The sequence below is a fragment of the Corvus hawaiiensis genome, chromosome 5 (assembly GCF_020740725.1).
Source record: "Corvus hawaiiensis isolate bCorHaw1 chromosome 5, bCorHaw1.pri.cur, whole genome shotgun sequence".
Classification (NCBI taxonomy): Eukaryota; Metazoa; Chordata; class Aves; order Passeriformes; family Corvidae; genus Corvus; species Corvus hawaiiensis.
This window is the reverse complement of record NC_063217.1, coordinates 59903072-59916796: the sequence shown is the minus strand read 5'-3', so window position 1 is coordinate 59916796 and position 13725 is coordinate 59903072. Positions and strand designations below refer to the sequence as shown.

General features: G+C 39.5%; 1 protein-coding gene across 5 annotated transcripts in view; it reads left to right on the top strand.

The window, feature by feature from the left end:
• Positions 1-13725, top strand: part of SLC10A7 (solute carrier family 10 member 7) — a 142689-nt gene that overhangs the window by 102721 nt on the left and 26243 nt on the right. For all 5 annotated transcript variants that reach the window (XR_007203571.1, XM_048303328.1, XM_048303327.1 and 2 more), the window contains exons 7-8: positions 1690-1773; positions 12680-12845. Coding sequence is in view for 4 of the 5 variants with exons in the window: in XM_048303328.1 (XP_048159285.1) it covers positions 1690-1773; positions 12680-12845 (250 nt within the window). In the remaining variant the exon portion in view is untranslated. The remainder of the gene's footprint in view (positions 1-1689; positions 1774-12679; positions 12846-13725) is intronic.

Genomic DNA, 13725 nt, shown 5'->3' with positions numbered 1-13725 from the left:
GGTGATCTGAATCTCCCTATGCAAGCTGTTACTTCTCCCTCTTGACTCCGTGGGAGATTTAGGCTCCATAATCTCAGTGCTCTCACTCGCACCCAACGTGCAGACCACAATTCTCAGCAGTGACATCATCCTCAGGTCCCCTCCACGCATTTTCTGTGCCCACATTCTTGAAGTTGGAGGTGATGGTGACAAGATGCTGTAATTTATTAAGTGGTCAGACTGAGTCTTAGCTGATATTGCCAGTTAAGGTAGTACATAGGAAACAGCCAGATCCTGTACGTTCCTCCTGAGACTCTCCACCCAGAAAGAGTGTATTCAGAAAGGGACATATGAAATCTGATGCCATTTGCCTGCACCAAAATCTCCATTTGCCCAGAGACATCACCCACAGGCGTGTTCGCTGATTTCCCACGCAGTACATATACAAATGTTCATGTACAAAAAAGCAGTGCAGCTGTAGGTTTCTGCATAAAGTATAATACTTCAGCATATGAAATTTCTGATTTTTGTGTTCTTTGAATTTATGAAGAATCTTGTTTTATGCCAAACCCATTTGTATGGCCATATGTTGATATTTCAAGGCAGACTTATAGAAAGTTACTAGGTTGCACGATCACCTTGTCTGTCATGCAGGTAGCTCGGAAAGGGAGGTAAGTGAGAAAAGTATAATCCAATCTGAGTATAATCTATGAGAACCATGTATTTAAGAACGTTGTAGGAAATCAGCATCATTTAGATGGTGCTGAAAAGATTCTGAATTCTCTCGTCATCCTGAGAATCTCTAAAGTGAAATGCAAAATATAAAATAGAGTGGGTCTGTGAAAACCTCAATGCTGTGTCCTTTACCTCATCGTGAAGCAAGTGGTTGTCTATGAGAGCTCTGACAATGCTATTCGGTCTTCTTAGTATATATTTCTTAATGCATGTTCTATTGCTGTTAAAGAGGTGTTAAATTACATTAAATGAACCTTTCCAATGACCTAGCCTAAAACAAGTCCCATCAGAATGCAAAAAATACTGTCTATTTTCCTAAACATTCTGAAGCAGGTTCCAAAAATCCCACTGACTTTTGTGGGTGTGTGTGTTCCTATTTTCTGCATCTTAAAAGAAAATACTTTTAGCATTTACGTTGTAGTTAGAGAGATCACCAATTTGGAGACTAAGCCTGTCAGTTCAGTTGTCTTAATGAAAGAATAGTTACATTCTTCCAGTAGATCTCTTTTTTAACAGCATTGAAATAAAACATGTGAATGTTGTCTTCACTATTTTATTATTTTCATTTATTTATTGAAATAACTACACTGACTTTTGATGCTTGATGTTTGTGTAAGTGGTAAAGTAAGTCAAGCTGCTTAATTAGGAAGATTCACTCCTTGTCTTTTTAGACTATCATCCTACAAATGCTTATATGATTTACTTGGTGTATATGTGTAGCAGGTTTTCAATTAAATGAATATTGATGGAAATATTACCCTAGGTTATAAAATAATCAGAGATTGGTTTAGTTCTGTTTTGTGGAACATGAATGCTTTATTGTGACTTAACTATTAAACATGTGTGCAGCTCCTTCCAGTGCACATACAGTTTTTATGTGTAAAATAAAATGCATATTAACGTGTGATATCTGTGTATGAAATTTGCAGATACTAAGAAAAAGTGCAGTGTTAATGGTATATCTTTATTTTGTAGCTTGGATCATCCTCCTCTGTGCCTTTTACATCCATATTCTCGCAGCTGTTTATGACTGTTGTAGTCCCTCTTATTATTGGACAGGTATGTCTTTTAAATATACATTCTTATTTAAAAAAACAAGATAAAGAGAGCTATCTTAAAGACAGACTGGCAACCTGATAAGCTGCCACATAGGAATAGCCTCAGGATAGTGAAGTCTAATATCAGGGAAAAGATGCTACAGTGCTCCCTGGAGCCACATTGATCTTTGTTGAGATTGAGCATTTGTCCCTCACTACCACAAACATATGCTGCTGCAGAGCAAGGAGGGAGCTCATGAACAAAAAAGTGGCAAAAATGGCAGCCCAGGCTGTGAGAAATTCCAGCCCCATACAAATAAGCTTTGAGAATACTACACAGTCCTTTTGTCACATGCCCTTTGCCTGGGGGGTGAAGGAAGTCCTCCCTAGTATCTACTAATAATTACAGGAATAAAAACATCTCAGCATTAATAAACATATAAAGGCTTATTGGTCATAAGTTAAGAAATCATAAAATTAAGGCTCCTTGAACTATTTTGCTTACGCTTTGCAATAAGGGGTTTAGTTGCACAAAGTATTTCTGCATGACTCCTCTATCATATTACACTGGGTGAAAGATACTTGTTGTTGAAATGAGCAGTTGTTCAATATTTAATTTTATACTTACTGTTCATATGTTTACATAAAGCCCTATTTTTCATGGCATATGATGAAAATTTCCACGGAATGTAAAAATACTAATTGCATATATAAGGTTTTCTATGATCCTTGTCTCTGTAGTGCCTGTTCACACATGTTAACTTCAGTTATTTTTTCCTCCCATGTCATGGTGGGAAATTGCAATAGCGTCAGAACTGTTGTCACTGTTCTTGGGCACTAAAACACCTTAATTCTACTTCTTACTTACTTGTAAGTATTTGTTGTTCTCAGGCATTCAGAATGCACAGAGGGAATATCAGTGGGATTTGAAGCTCATTGTATCATCCACTTGAACTCTGGGTTCAGCTGGAACTTTCTGGATTTTGTCAGCCTAAAGCAGACTCTGAAATGGAAGGCATGGTTAAAATACAGGCAAATGAGAGCAGAGGCTATAAAGGAGCACCCTGGACAAGGTTAAGAATATCTGTCATTGCCTGTGCTACATAGGACATTCAATCAGTCTTGTATCAAACTATAATTGCACATTTCAAAATTGGCATGTACTGTAAATTAACAAATTCCTAGTGAAGTTTCTTTTGATTAAAAACACACATTGAAGACTAGATGAGCATGATAAGCATGACAGTAGCCATCAGCATCAGCACCTGTGTAACCTCTCTGCAACCATATCATGTGGAAAATGGACATTACCTCTGTGATCCTGAAGGGTGTGGAACTGCTCTCATGCTTTGAATTAAATGCCAAAGAGCTTCCTTATTAATTAGGACGAAGGGTTGCTGATTAACCTACCTGTGTAGTGCATTCTTACCTCATCAAAATTAGGTGTCCACAAAAAGCAGACAAGCAAAAGTGCTTGAATCCTCTTCTGAAAGGTCCAAAAATTGGAAGCTGTTAGTTGGAAGCTTTAGGTAGAAATTTCTGGGAAACAGATGCATGGCAGCAGATTTAGCATTGAAGTGTCCTACAGCCATGGAATATCAGCATCTGTACTGCAATGTGATAAGCCCAAAGATGATGGTAGATTGCTGGACAAAGTGATGGCCAAATTTCAAGAGGACTTTCATCTGTATATATAATGAAAAGTTAATTTAGAAAGATGTGACAAGAAATTGATGTGTGAGCTCATTGGTGGAGTTGGGTGTTCTTTCAGCTGTAAGAAGTAATAAGGCTGAGTATCATGAATTGAGCAGTAGGCATATGAAATAAGTGCTCTGTGTGATCACAAGGTGGAAATCAGAATTGTGGTGAGACTTAACTGAGATGGGATTTAGGAGTTCTGGTAAGGACTGAAAGAAAAAATAGAAAACTGTCGCAATGGCCGCCACTGACCACTGCCCAGGCTAGCTCCTGCCGTATGCGACAGGAGTGGGGAGCAGCTGGAGGCTCTCGGCTTTAAAGCTGCTCCTCAGGAGTTCAGCTCTGCCCAGGGGAGCTGAAGCTCCAGGCACAGTGGCTGTCAGCAGTCCCGACGAGAGAGAGGATAAAAAGTAGCAAGGAGGCTTGCCACACGGGATAATCCCACTTTATTGGAGGCAACTCCCAGGAGACAAGCCTCCAGCAGCTCCAGGGAACCTCTTATAAAGGGAGGTGTTACAATGGGGATGGCTTAACTGGGGACCAATAGAAATCTCTAAGGGGGGGATATGGACGAGGATAGACATTTCCTTGGGCCAATAGCCTCAAGCGGAGGAGGGAAAGGGATCACATGCCCCAATGGGGCATCGAGGTTTAGGGGATTTCCAAAGGGGGAGGTATCTAGAGGGGTAGGGTCTCGGGGGATTGATGGGGACCATATAAGGGTAAATTGGGAGGTTTCAGATGATGGACACTGGACCTTCGGGAACAACAGGAGGGGTTTGGATGATTGATAGGGAAAGAGCTAGAACAAGGGGAGGAGAACAACCATGTAGGGAGCACCGGGGGAGCGGCTTGGGTCTGGGGCAAACCAACTGGGAATAGGAGTGGGGAAGGTAGGGATGAACCACTGGGGTACAGAAAACTTACATAAAAATACAATAAAGGTATTGCATCACCACAGAGAATCTTAAAGCTTGTGTAACCCAGTGCCAGTAGTTTGGTTTTTTATAAATACACTTCCAACAAGAAATAGGATGATCCTTCTTTGAAAGTGTTTGAAGCAGTGAAGTGAATGTTCAACAGAAGTAGCTGTAAGCTCTAAGCATAAAGACTTTGTTTCTGAAGTTACTGACTTCACTGTATCTGTTCAGAGGATATGGGAGAGCAAAAATGCTAATGAAAGCTATGGATCAGAAATGCCAGTAGTTTACATTGATTGTCTTGATTAGATAGAGCTGTACAAAGGCAAACCAACCTGCCCAGATAAGAATAGAAGCCATTTCTGAAGGTGGATATCCAAAAGTAATGGGCAGGAGTCAGGGAAAACAATAAGCAAGAAAAGAACTGATACCAAGAGATCCAGCGATAGGTCTCCTTGCCCTTCATCTGTTCCAATTAAATGGGAAGTTTTGGCCTTTGTTCACAGACCACCACTGACTCATTACTGAACTGTTGCCTGACATGTGGCACAAGGATGTGTTTCTGAATAGCAGGTCGCTCACTCTGGGGTTCCAGATGCGTTAGGAGATAATGGACCACAATTCCTGAATGATGCCCTCAGCAATTAATTCTAATTTATCATTTCATGCTCACAACATCAGTTCCTTACCACATGCAGCCATACTGTTCAGCAGAAAAGTCAGTGGAAGAATGCCTGGTAAGGTTACCTGGTAGCAGAGAGCTTGATCGGGGAGAAAAAAAAACCCAAGCTTGAAACCTGCTTGCTTGGAGGGTTGCCTCTCCTCAGCCTTCCTAACTCGTCTGTGATCAACAGGGGCTTTATGCTCAAACCACTTCAGTGTAAAACAGAGGAGGCTGCTTAAAGGAAATGTTCTCTAAGGGCTTTATTTTCCTTTAAAAAAATCTTGCCTCTGGGAAAACCTGTGTTGCCTAAATGCTCATTTCCTGAGCAGGCTGCAGAGATGGCTGTTTGAGCAGCCCCTGGGATATAAGCAGAGCAGATGAGAAGGTGCTTTTAGATTTGTTTTGTTTGGGGTTTTTTGTTTGCTTTATGGCAAAACATATGAAGAGTTTTGGTTGCTTGGCTGGCTTGTCAGAATTTTTAATGATGGCTGGGAGAAAGAAGTCACAATAGTGTAATTGATGCTTATTTTCTACTGGTTTTTGAACAATTTTTTTAGCATTTCAGGACTACTATTGACAGGAGTCAAACATGCTCTTCTAGCTGCTGACAGTGAAATGTGTAAAGGGCTGCAGGTACAGGCTCTGCTCAGGTGGTGGCCCATTCTTTAGGGAAAGAAAGAACTGCTAAAGGAGGAAGAAGATATGTTACAAGAAAGGCACTGAGTCTCACAGACAGCAGTGATTGATAGATAGTCTCCAATAAGGAGAATCGCTCTGTTCTTTTGTCAGAAATGTGCAGGTTGTCTGAACCTAGAAAATGTTGTAGCCTGTGTCCTCAGTGTCTACAGATGTGTTTTGCTAATTGACAGTCTGATGTTACTCAAATCAGTATCGATAGTATAATATTGCATTTGTATTTGTAGAGTAATGGATAAGACCCCTCTGACAAGAGGTCTCGAAAAGGGACATAATCTATAGTATTTTATAAAGATCTAATTTTCTATAAGCCTTGAAGATCTGTAGTGGGTAAGAGCTTGTTATTTGTGCATCACTCTTGTATACCTCAAAGGGGAATTTGAGAATACTTGTTATATGATAAACATGGTAATAGATATCTCATGGAAAAGATTTTTGAATGTGCTCTGGCAGCTTGAAGTTCTCATTATTTTTAATCTGCGTAGCAGAGTCCTGGGTAAGATTGCTGCTTTTGAGCTGTTGTGATTTTGCTACAATCATTGTTCCCCTGTCCATAGATATTGGTAATACTTTTAGCCATCAAAATGTAAGGTTTCGAGAAATACCCAAGCAGTTTCTTCATGACCAGTTGTGTGATTTAGCTGGAGACTGTTGTTTCTTTGCTTATTTTTTTCTTCTGAAGTGACAGATAACAGGAACAGTGAAACCCACTGCAATGTTTCCTTTCCCCTTTTTTGCAGACTTTCTCCATTCCCTACACCTAAGTGCTTATGACAGACTTTTATTTTATGTTTTATATTAAAGAGCGATTTATGATTAAATGTTAATGAAATAGAATTTTCACTGCGCTTTCATTATATTCTACTAGTTTGAACATTTTTCAAAGCAGCACACCAAAACCCACTGTATTCTATGAATAAATAATAAAAAGCTTGTCTGTATATTATCATTCATGCATTCTCTAGTTGCCCCATTGGTAATTTGTCAGCCAGCGTAAAGTGGGCACTTCACATTAAACAGACCTTAACTAAAGCTAAAATTAATGTTATGATTCTGTGTAGTTCTTCTTCCCAAATCTATAAAATGAAACCAGTTGTACAGAAATCCTCACTGAATCTAGTCACACACAAAAAAATCTTGATGTCCTACAAGTAAAGGATTTTAAGTGCCTTCTGCATCATTGCCCAAAATGTTCCAGAGGAACCCTATCAACATTTGGAAGGTGTGCTTATAAACACAAGTCTAAAAGGGTGCTATGTTGCAATACAAGTTGTAAGTGAAATTGAAACTAAAAAGCCTAGCAAGGTGTTTATTTTTAAAGAATGAGAAATGGAAAGGGGAAGGTAGGTGGCAGCTGATAGGGAGTAGAAGGTACTATTTAACTAAGGTGGAGAAACAAAAATTAACAGAACTGTTATAAAAAAAAAAATGGGAACAGTGTCAAATCTTTCTGTTCTTGTAAATTAAATCCACACAGAAGTAGCCCTAATTCTCTTCGAAGTCCAGGAGGGAGCTGCAGAGAGGACGGGTACCCTGGGAGATGAGCTCTCCTAGGAGCATCTTGCAGAGGACTAAAAAAGCAGATAAAAAACCTTCAGAGCACAGTTCAATCCCTTCTAACACCTGACTCAAACAGGGAACCGAGCCTAGTTCCCATAGAATACAAAAAATGAAGGAAATGTAGTGCTGCTGCAGGCACCCTTCACATTTTTACCGTGTTGCACCTGTTTATAAGGCTTTAAAGCAACAGTTGTAAATTACCCCCAACTGTGCAAGTTAATTTTGAAAATGACCTCATGTGGTTTTTATAAACCTTGCTTTAAAGGTGTGCATGTGTCAGGAACTACCTCTTGGGAGTAAACTGACTGACATAATGGAGTCAGATAGCTTTTAGGGGAGTTTGGTAAGCTGAGGGAAGAAAACAAGACGCTTGGAGAAAAGGTTGGGGTTTTTTTTCACTCAGGTTGCAGAAATGGCTTTTTTCCACCCCGTCTTCAGGAAAGAAACGTTAGATTGCACACTCTGTAGCATAAGGATAGATTTGACATTTGCTGATGTCCTAGGAAAGTAGATGAACCATCACAAAGTTTGGAACTTTACAGCAGTATTCAGGAACAGGTGGGAATTCATGCCTTCCCACAGGTACGATCCCTCTAAAATTATCAGAGCAGGGTCTGGCTGACGTGGTACAAGTTCTGCCTTGTAGAAGTGTCTGCATTTGAACTGCAATGCAGACCTTGTAAGATGGAGGGTGGCTGTTCTATAGAAACCTGTGAAGGATATTCCATTTTAGCATCTTATTTTATTCCTACAACCCAATTAGTCTGTCTTCCATTCCAGGATCTGATTCTTTATACTGGTTTTCACAGCTGCTGTCATGCTAGTTGAGTTTCTTCCTAATTTTCTCACCTTTCATGTCTTACAGGCTTCACTGGTGTAGTTTCCAATATTCCATGCAATTGTCTTTCTTGGTTTGCCATCACTATAAAAGAAGTGATATGGAAAAGTTACTGGACTGTTGAAAATATCTAGCCTGATTCAAATTTTCAAAAGAAAATTTTGTATTTTAGACTTCATTGTGTAAGTCTGTTGCTATAAGTAATTATAATATTAATTAAGAATGCATTAGGAATCTTACCTTAGAAGACAAGTAATGTAACTGCTGCATTTAGGTGTGGTGATAATCCAGCATAGTTTCAGCTTGTTTACTCATGTGTTTCAACACAAGGAAAAAGTGACTTGTGTTTCTTTGATATGGTAAAGCCCTGGGTGTTTTTCCCAGGTATTTAGAAGAACATACTAATACACAATAAACAAAAGGAGCAGAAGGGCAGTAAAACCACTGTAGCTTCTGTTAAAGAGGAATTCAGTCTGAAAGAGTTGGTAGAATCAGGAAAAATCTATTTTACATAGTGGCATAAATAACAAGAGACACTCTTGTGTATAATGGAAACAGAAAAGGTGGCTTCCTATCCATTTCCTTGGGGTTTGTTTGGGTTGGGTTTTGGGTTTTTTTCCATTTCTTGGGTTTAATAAACAAGTTAAAGATCTAGATAATTTTTAGGAGATTTATTATATGACAAATGTCAGAAATTATTCCCTTCCATATAAGGTATGGGGGAGGAGCTCCTTGCCCTATTTAGTTCAATTAATAATGAACGTTAATGAATTACATTGTTTATTGCATTTTTTATCTTGTACGTCCAGCACTTGAGCAGACAGGTGGAAAGAGTCTAGAGCTATACTTTACTGACAGATTTCTCTGGGCATACAGTGTGACTGCTTTGGAGGTACACTTAGAGAAGGGAATTGTTTTTTCTGTAGTACACCTTGTGCTATTTTCAGGTATGATCTAATAACAGATGAGCATTATTTACCTGCTTTCCTGGAATGGCAGATCGTGTTTCTTTGGCCAGGGATGTTAAGGGAAACAAGCATGTGAGCAGCGAGCCCGTTTGCTTAGGGAGGCTGGTGTTTAGACAAGGAGGTTAAGGCAGGATACGGAGCAGTCTGTAGGAAAAATACTGTGGATATAACTATTCTGGTAGAAGAACTAAATTGAAATGGGGACACTACTGTTAATTCAAGTGTAATTACATTTCTTTGTTGTTAAAAATTAAATGCTGGGCAAGAGGAAAGTTTGAGCCTGCAACTGTGTTTTGAAGCAAATTTGAAGTGATGCCTTTCCAAAATCTTTGGAGGTTGCCAAAATGTAGTCTTCAGGAGGTGGTTGCCCGCTGGACATGTTTATGTGCTTTTATTGTCTAACTTTTCTGTGAGTTTATTAGCGTCTTTCATCATGTAGATTATTTATAAAATATCACCTACTACAAAGTTTTGCTTCTCTCCCGCTGTTTTCTCCACTAAACTGCAGTTTGAGGGAAGGATTCACCTTCATGTTCTTTCATGTGCAACCTCTGGGTCAGCCTTTCCCTTCTCTTTGGGGCTGGCATTTGAACCTGCACAAAAATCTTTACAGTTCATCACTACCACCATGACTGGTGAGATCAGCCTTGAAGGGCTAGAAGCCAGCTGGCACTGGCTCCATTGGTCATAGGGGAACCTTTTGGCTTCTTCTCCCAGAAGCCACCCCTGTTGCCTCCCCTGCTACCAAACCTTGCCACACAAATCCAATATATGCCCTTTTTGCTCTTTCCATCAGTGTGTTACATCTATTTTGGATGCCAGTGGTTCATATTAACATTGAAAAATGACTGTGCTAGCTTTCGCTGCATTTCCAGACAAATGTAGCTGTAGTATCTCAGCCCAGGCTCTGAATGTGTGTTGTCTTTATTGTATTTATGGCATTTATCATTATTTCACTATAAATATTCACAATTCTTTTTTGTAGTTCTCTGTTTACCCTGAAAAGTTATAGAATTGGGTTAAGAATTAAAAGGCTTTCAAAGCATCCTTGTCCTGAAGCAACTCTGCCAGGCATGAATAACAAATGGATTGTTTTTCAGTCAAAGTGAATCAGCTGACATGAGCTTCTGTAGGGTTATATTTCTCCCCTCAAGTTATACAAGAATTTAGGTTACCTTAAATCAGTGATTATAGGATGAATTGACCTCTGAAATTGCAGATCATGTTGAACCTTGTGATAAGATCAAAATGTATGGGATTCTGTGTTAGAGAAAATGTATTTTGTCTGTGTTTTGTGCATATTTAGTATGACACTGGGTTGATTAGATGATTTCCTGAAGCCACAATTTGGTTCTTCAGGGTCTGACTATGTAATTTTTTAAAAAATGCAATGTACAGCAAGAAGCTCTACTGGTATTTATGGTTGTTGATTCACAAAAATTCCAGACTAGGTAGAGGTAGATATTTCAAGAAGGTATCACTCAATTGAAGATTCTGAGGAAATACTTGCAGTTTCATTTTCTAGATGTTTTTTATTTCTCTTTTATGTCAGTCAAGGATAAATATGTGTATAATGTTGTTGTTGTCATGTCTGTTATAATTAGACCCTGAACAGGCTCAGGGTTATAGTTTTTGTGTTAAATACTTCTACTAGAAGTTGTACCGTGGAGTAATGAACCATCACTTTTCTTTTTCAACATCTCGTTACTTTCAGTATAAATCTTCTGGAAGGACCATAAATTAATAGGTGGCCTTAAGTAGTTTTTCTTTTTCCCCAATGTGACAATTTAAGGGATAATAGAATTTTTTTTTAACTTTCTTAAAAAAACCCACTCACTTTAGAAGTGAAAGACTTTGCTTTTTTGGTTCTGATAATTAGAGTCCCAAATTTGCTCAGCATTAGACTAATCTGAACTTCCTGTTAGATTTCTTTCATACTGCTCTCTCCACTTCACTTTCTTGTGTCTCCTTCATCAATGCAGTGTCTTATTCCTACCCAGTGGCTGAAGGAGCTCCAGTGAAGGCTCTGTCAGAAGTCTGGCCTTATTTTTTGTTATTTTCTCTCTTACACATCTGGCAAGTGTGACATTTTAAAGTTCAGTGTTTTCACCTGAGCATTGAGCATCTTCTCCCTTAGATATTTTCCTGCAAATCTGTTATTTTTCATCAGCAGGAAGCCCAGAAGTGCTGGGAAGTGAGTGCTGATCTTCAGCCTGCTTAGCTTGGCATGAAGCCCACGTGCCGAACTTTTAGTGTGTGCCCTGATGGAGTCTCTTTGCTGTGGTGACTGGGATAGCTGCTTCCAGGACTTCCCTGCTGAGAGACTTGCAAACAAGCTGGGAAAGCAGTGAGGAAAACAGAGCCGTGAGGAAAACTGAGAGCAACTTGATCCCATGGCTTTGGCATTTGTTGTGTGAAAGGGTCCTATGGCAACATCGGTGATGATGCCCTGATATTAACCTTGAATACCTCTAAGACTTCCTGTGTTATTAAATCAATGGTGGTGATGTTGTTAATGGTACCACTAAGGGAAGGTCACGAGACAGCTTTGGAGCCCTCTGGCAGAAGTGCTTCAGGATCCCAGGCTGTGATTTCCAAAAGAGCGTGGTAACAGAGAACATCAGGAGGCCTCAGGAGAAATTAGGCAAGATAATGTGATTGCTGAAAAATTAACATGAGTTGCAGCTGTACGGTAAAAGCTTTAAAAAGTTTTTTCAAACCATATAAAGTAAACAGAAAAACTACAAGCGACTCCCCAGGCAGGGCTAAAATAGATGCATTGTATCTGCTGAGGCTTAGTGCTGTGGTATTCAGCATAATTTGAAAGTTGAGGTTGCTTTAAAATTTATAGTAGTTTCTAAAAAATTCTTGAAAAACAGCTTCATATTCTGTTTCCTGAAAGTGCAAAAGTTCTGCTAGGTACAGTAGGTTTCCTTGTTTTCATGTGTTAATTCTGGTATTCTACAAGCGTGCAAATGGCATTTGTCTTTGGATTTACAAAAACTCCAGATATTCAGAGTTTGAATTATTTAAACTCCCACAACACATGCACTTTTGCTTTTCAAGCTTGAGTTATAATTTAATTAAAAACTTCTGGTGCATCGCTAGCTATTTAAATATTAAAATGTTCCATGGATCACTTTCGATTATCTACCATCATGAAATTCCTGAAGATGTCAGATTTTTAAGATTCCCAAAGTTGCACTTGGAATTGTCTGTTGATGCAAAGGGGACTGTGATAATTACATACATCCATTAGTATCAGCAGAGGAGATAAACTTTGGGGAGGCTTAATGGGCACGTCTCAGTGACAGCTAGCAAAGAACATTTGGCATGATTAAGGATGGATTTGAATGTACTTGAAAATATACTCTCATTATGGACACCCAGTGGAAGTTGCACTACAAATGTTAAATTCCCCAGAAGAAGAGTTGTGTGCCAGGGAAGCTTTGAAATCCACTGTGGCCGTCATCCAAATGACTCTCTTCTCTTTGTGTCTTTCCACTGTCAGATTCACTTTGTGATGCCCAACTTGGCTCCCTGCATCTTTGAAAAGAGGCAACCTGTTGGTTTCTGTGTTTCAGATTGTCCGAAGATACATCAAGGACTGGCTTGAAAGGAAGAAGCCTCCATTTGGTGCTATCAGCAGCTGTGTGCTCCTGATGATCATCTACACAACATTCTGTGATACTTTCGCCAATCCAAATATCGACCTGGATAAATTTAGCTTGATTATAATCGTGTTCATAAGTAAGTTCAGCCCTGAAGTGACTCCTGCTTTTGTGTTTTAGGTCTGTAACGAGCTACATGTAGTGAGGGAGCTGTGGGGATACTGGCATGAGGCTAGAGCTTCTAAAGCATCTAGTAAACCATATTACCAGACTTGTTAGGGGCTGGATGCTTTTAGGTGGTTGAGTAAGCACTGAGAGAGGATGAACCCTGTTATTTAGGTGTGCCTGTATGTGGTCTTCCTTTTCCAAACGGGCACAGTATTACTTTACAAGCATTTATTGGCATTCTGGTTTTGGCTTCTTTGTTATTAAACAGCCATAAATGCACAGGTGTCACATTCCAAACAGCAAGGAAAGATTTGGGGTTGAGCTCTTACTCAGAAGCACTGTTACAATTTTTAAATTATTCTTCTTTAGCATATTATAAACCTAGAAACTAGTTGGGAGTTTGAATGTGTTGATCTGTTTCTGTGGATGAACACATTTTGTTAGAGCTTGTTTTAGGAGCACTCAAGTCATTCAGCCTTAAATAACATCCACGTGAGAATAGGCTGCTGGTATCCTTGCCATCAGCTGGAAACACACTTGCAGATCATTCCCTCCCAGGGAAAGGCAGTGCTGTACAGGCACTGTCTCCTCTCCCAGCAGGGAATTCCCATCTTGCTTCAGACTGTCCACAGACAGGAGTTTCAATTTGCATGGAGGAGAGGTAACTACAGTATACTTCAGTATAAATCACATCTCGTACTCTAAAACTGTTAGAGTTCAAGAGATCAGTCCATCACCTACTTTGAGGTGTGTGTCTGCATATGCTTCTGTCTAATAAAAATAATGTATCTTCTACAAATCTGACCTCTACTAAAGTCACTAGGAAATTTGCCCCTGCCCTTTGTGTATCA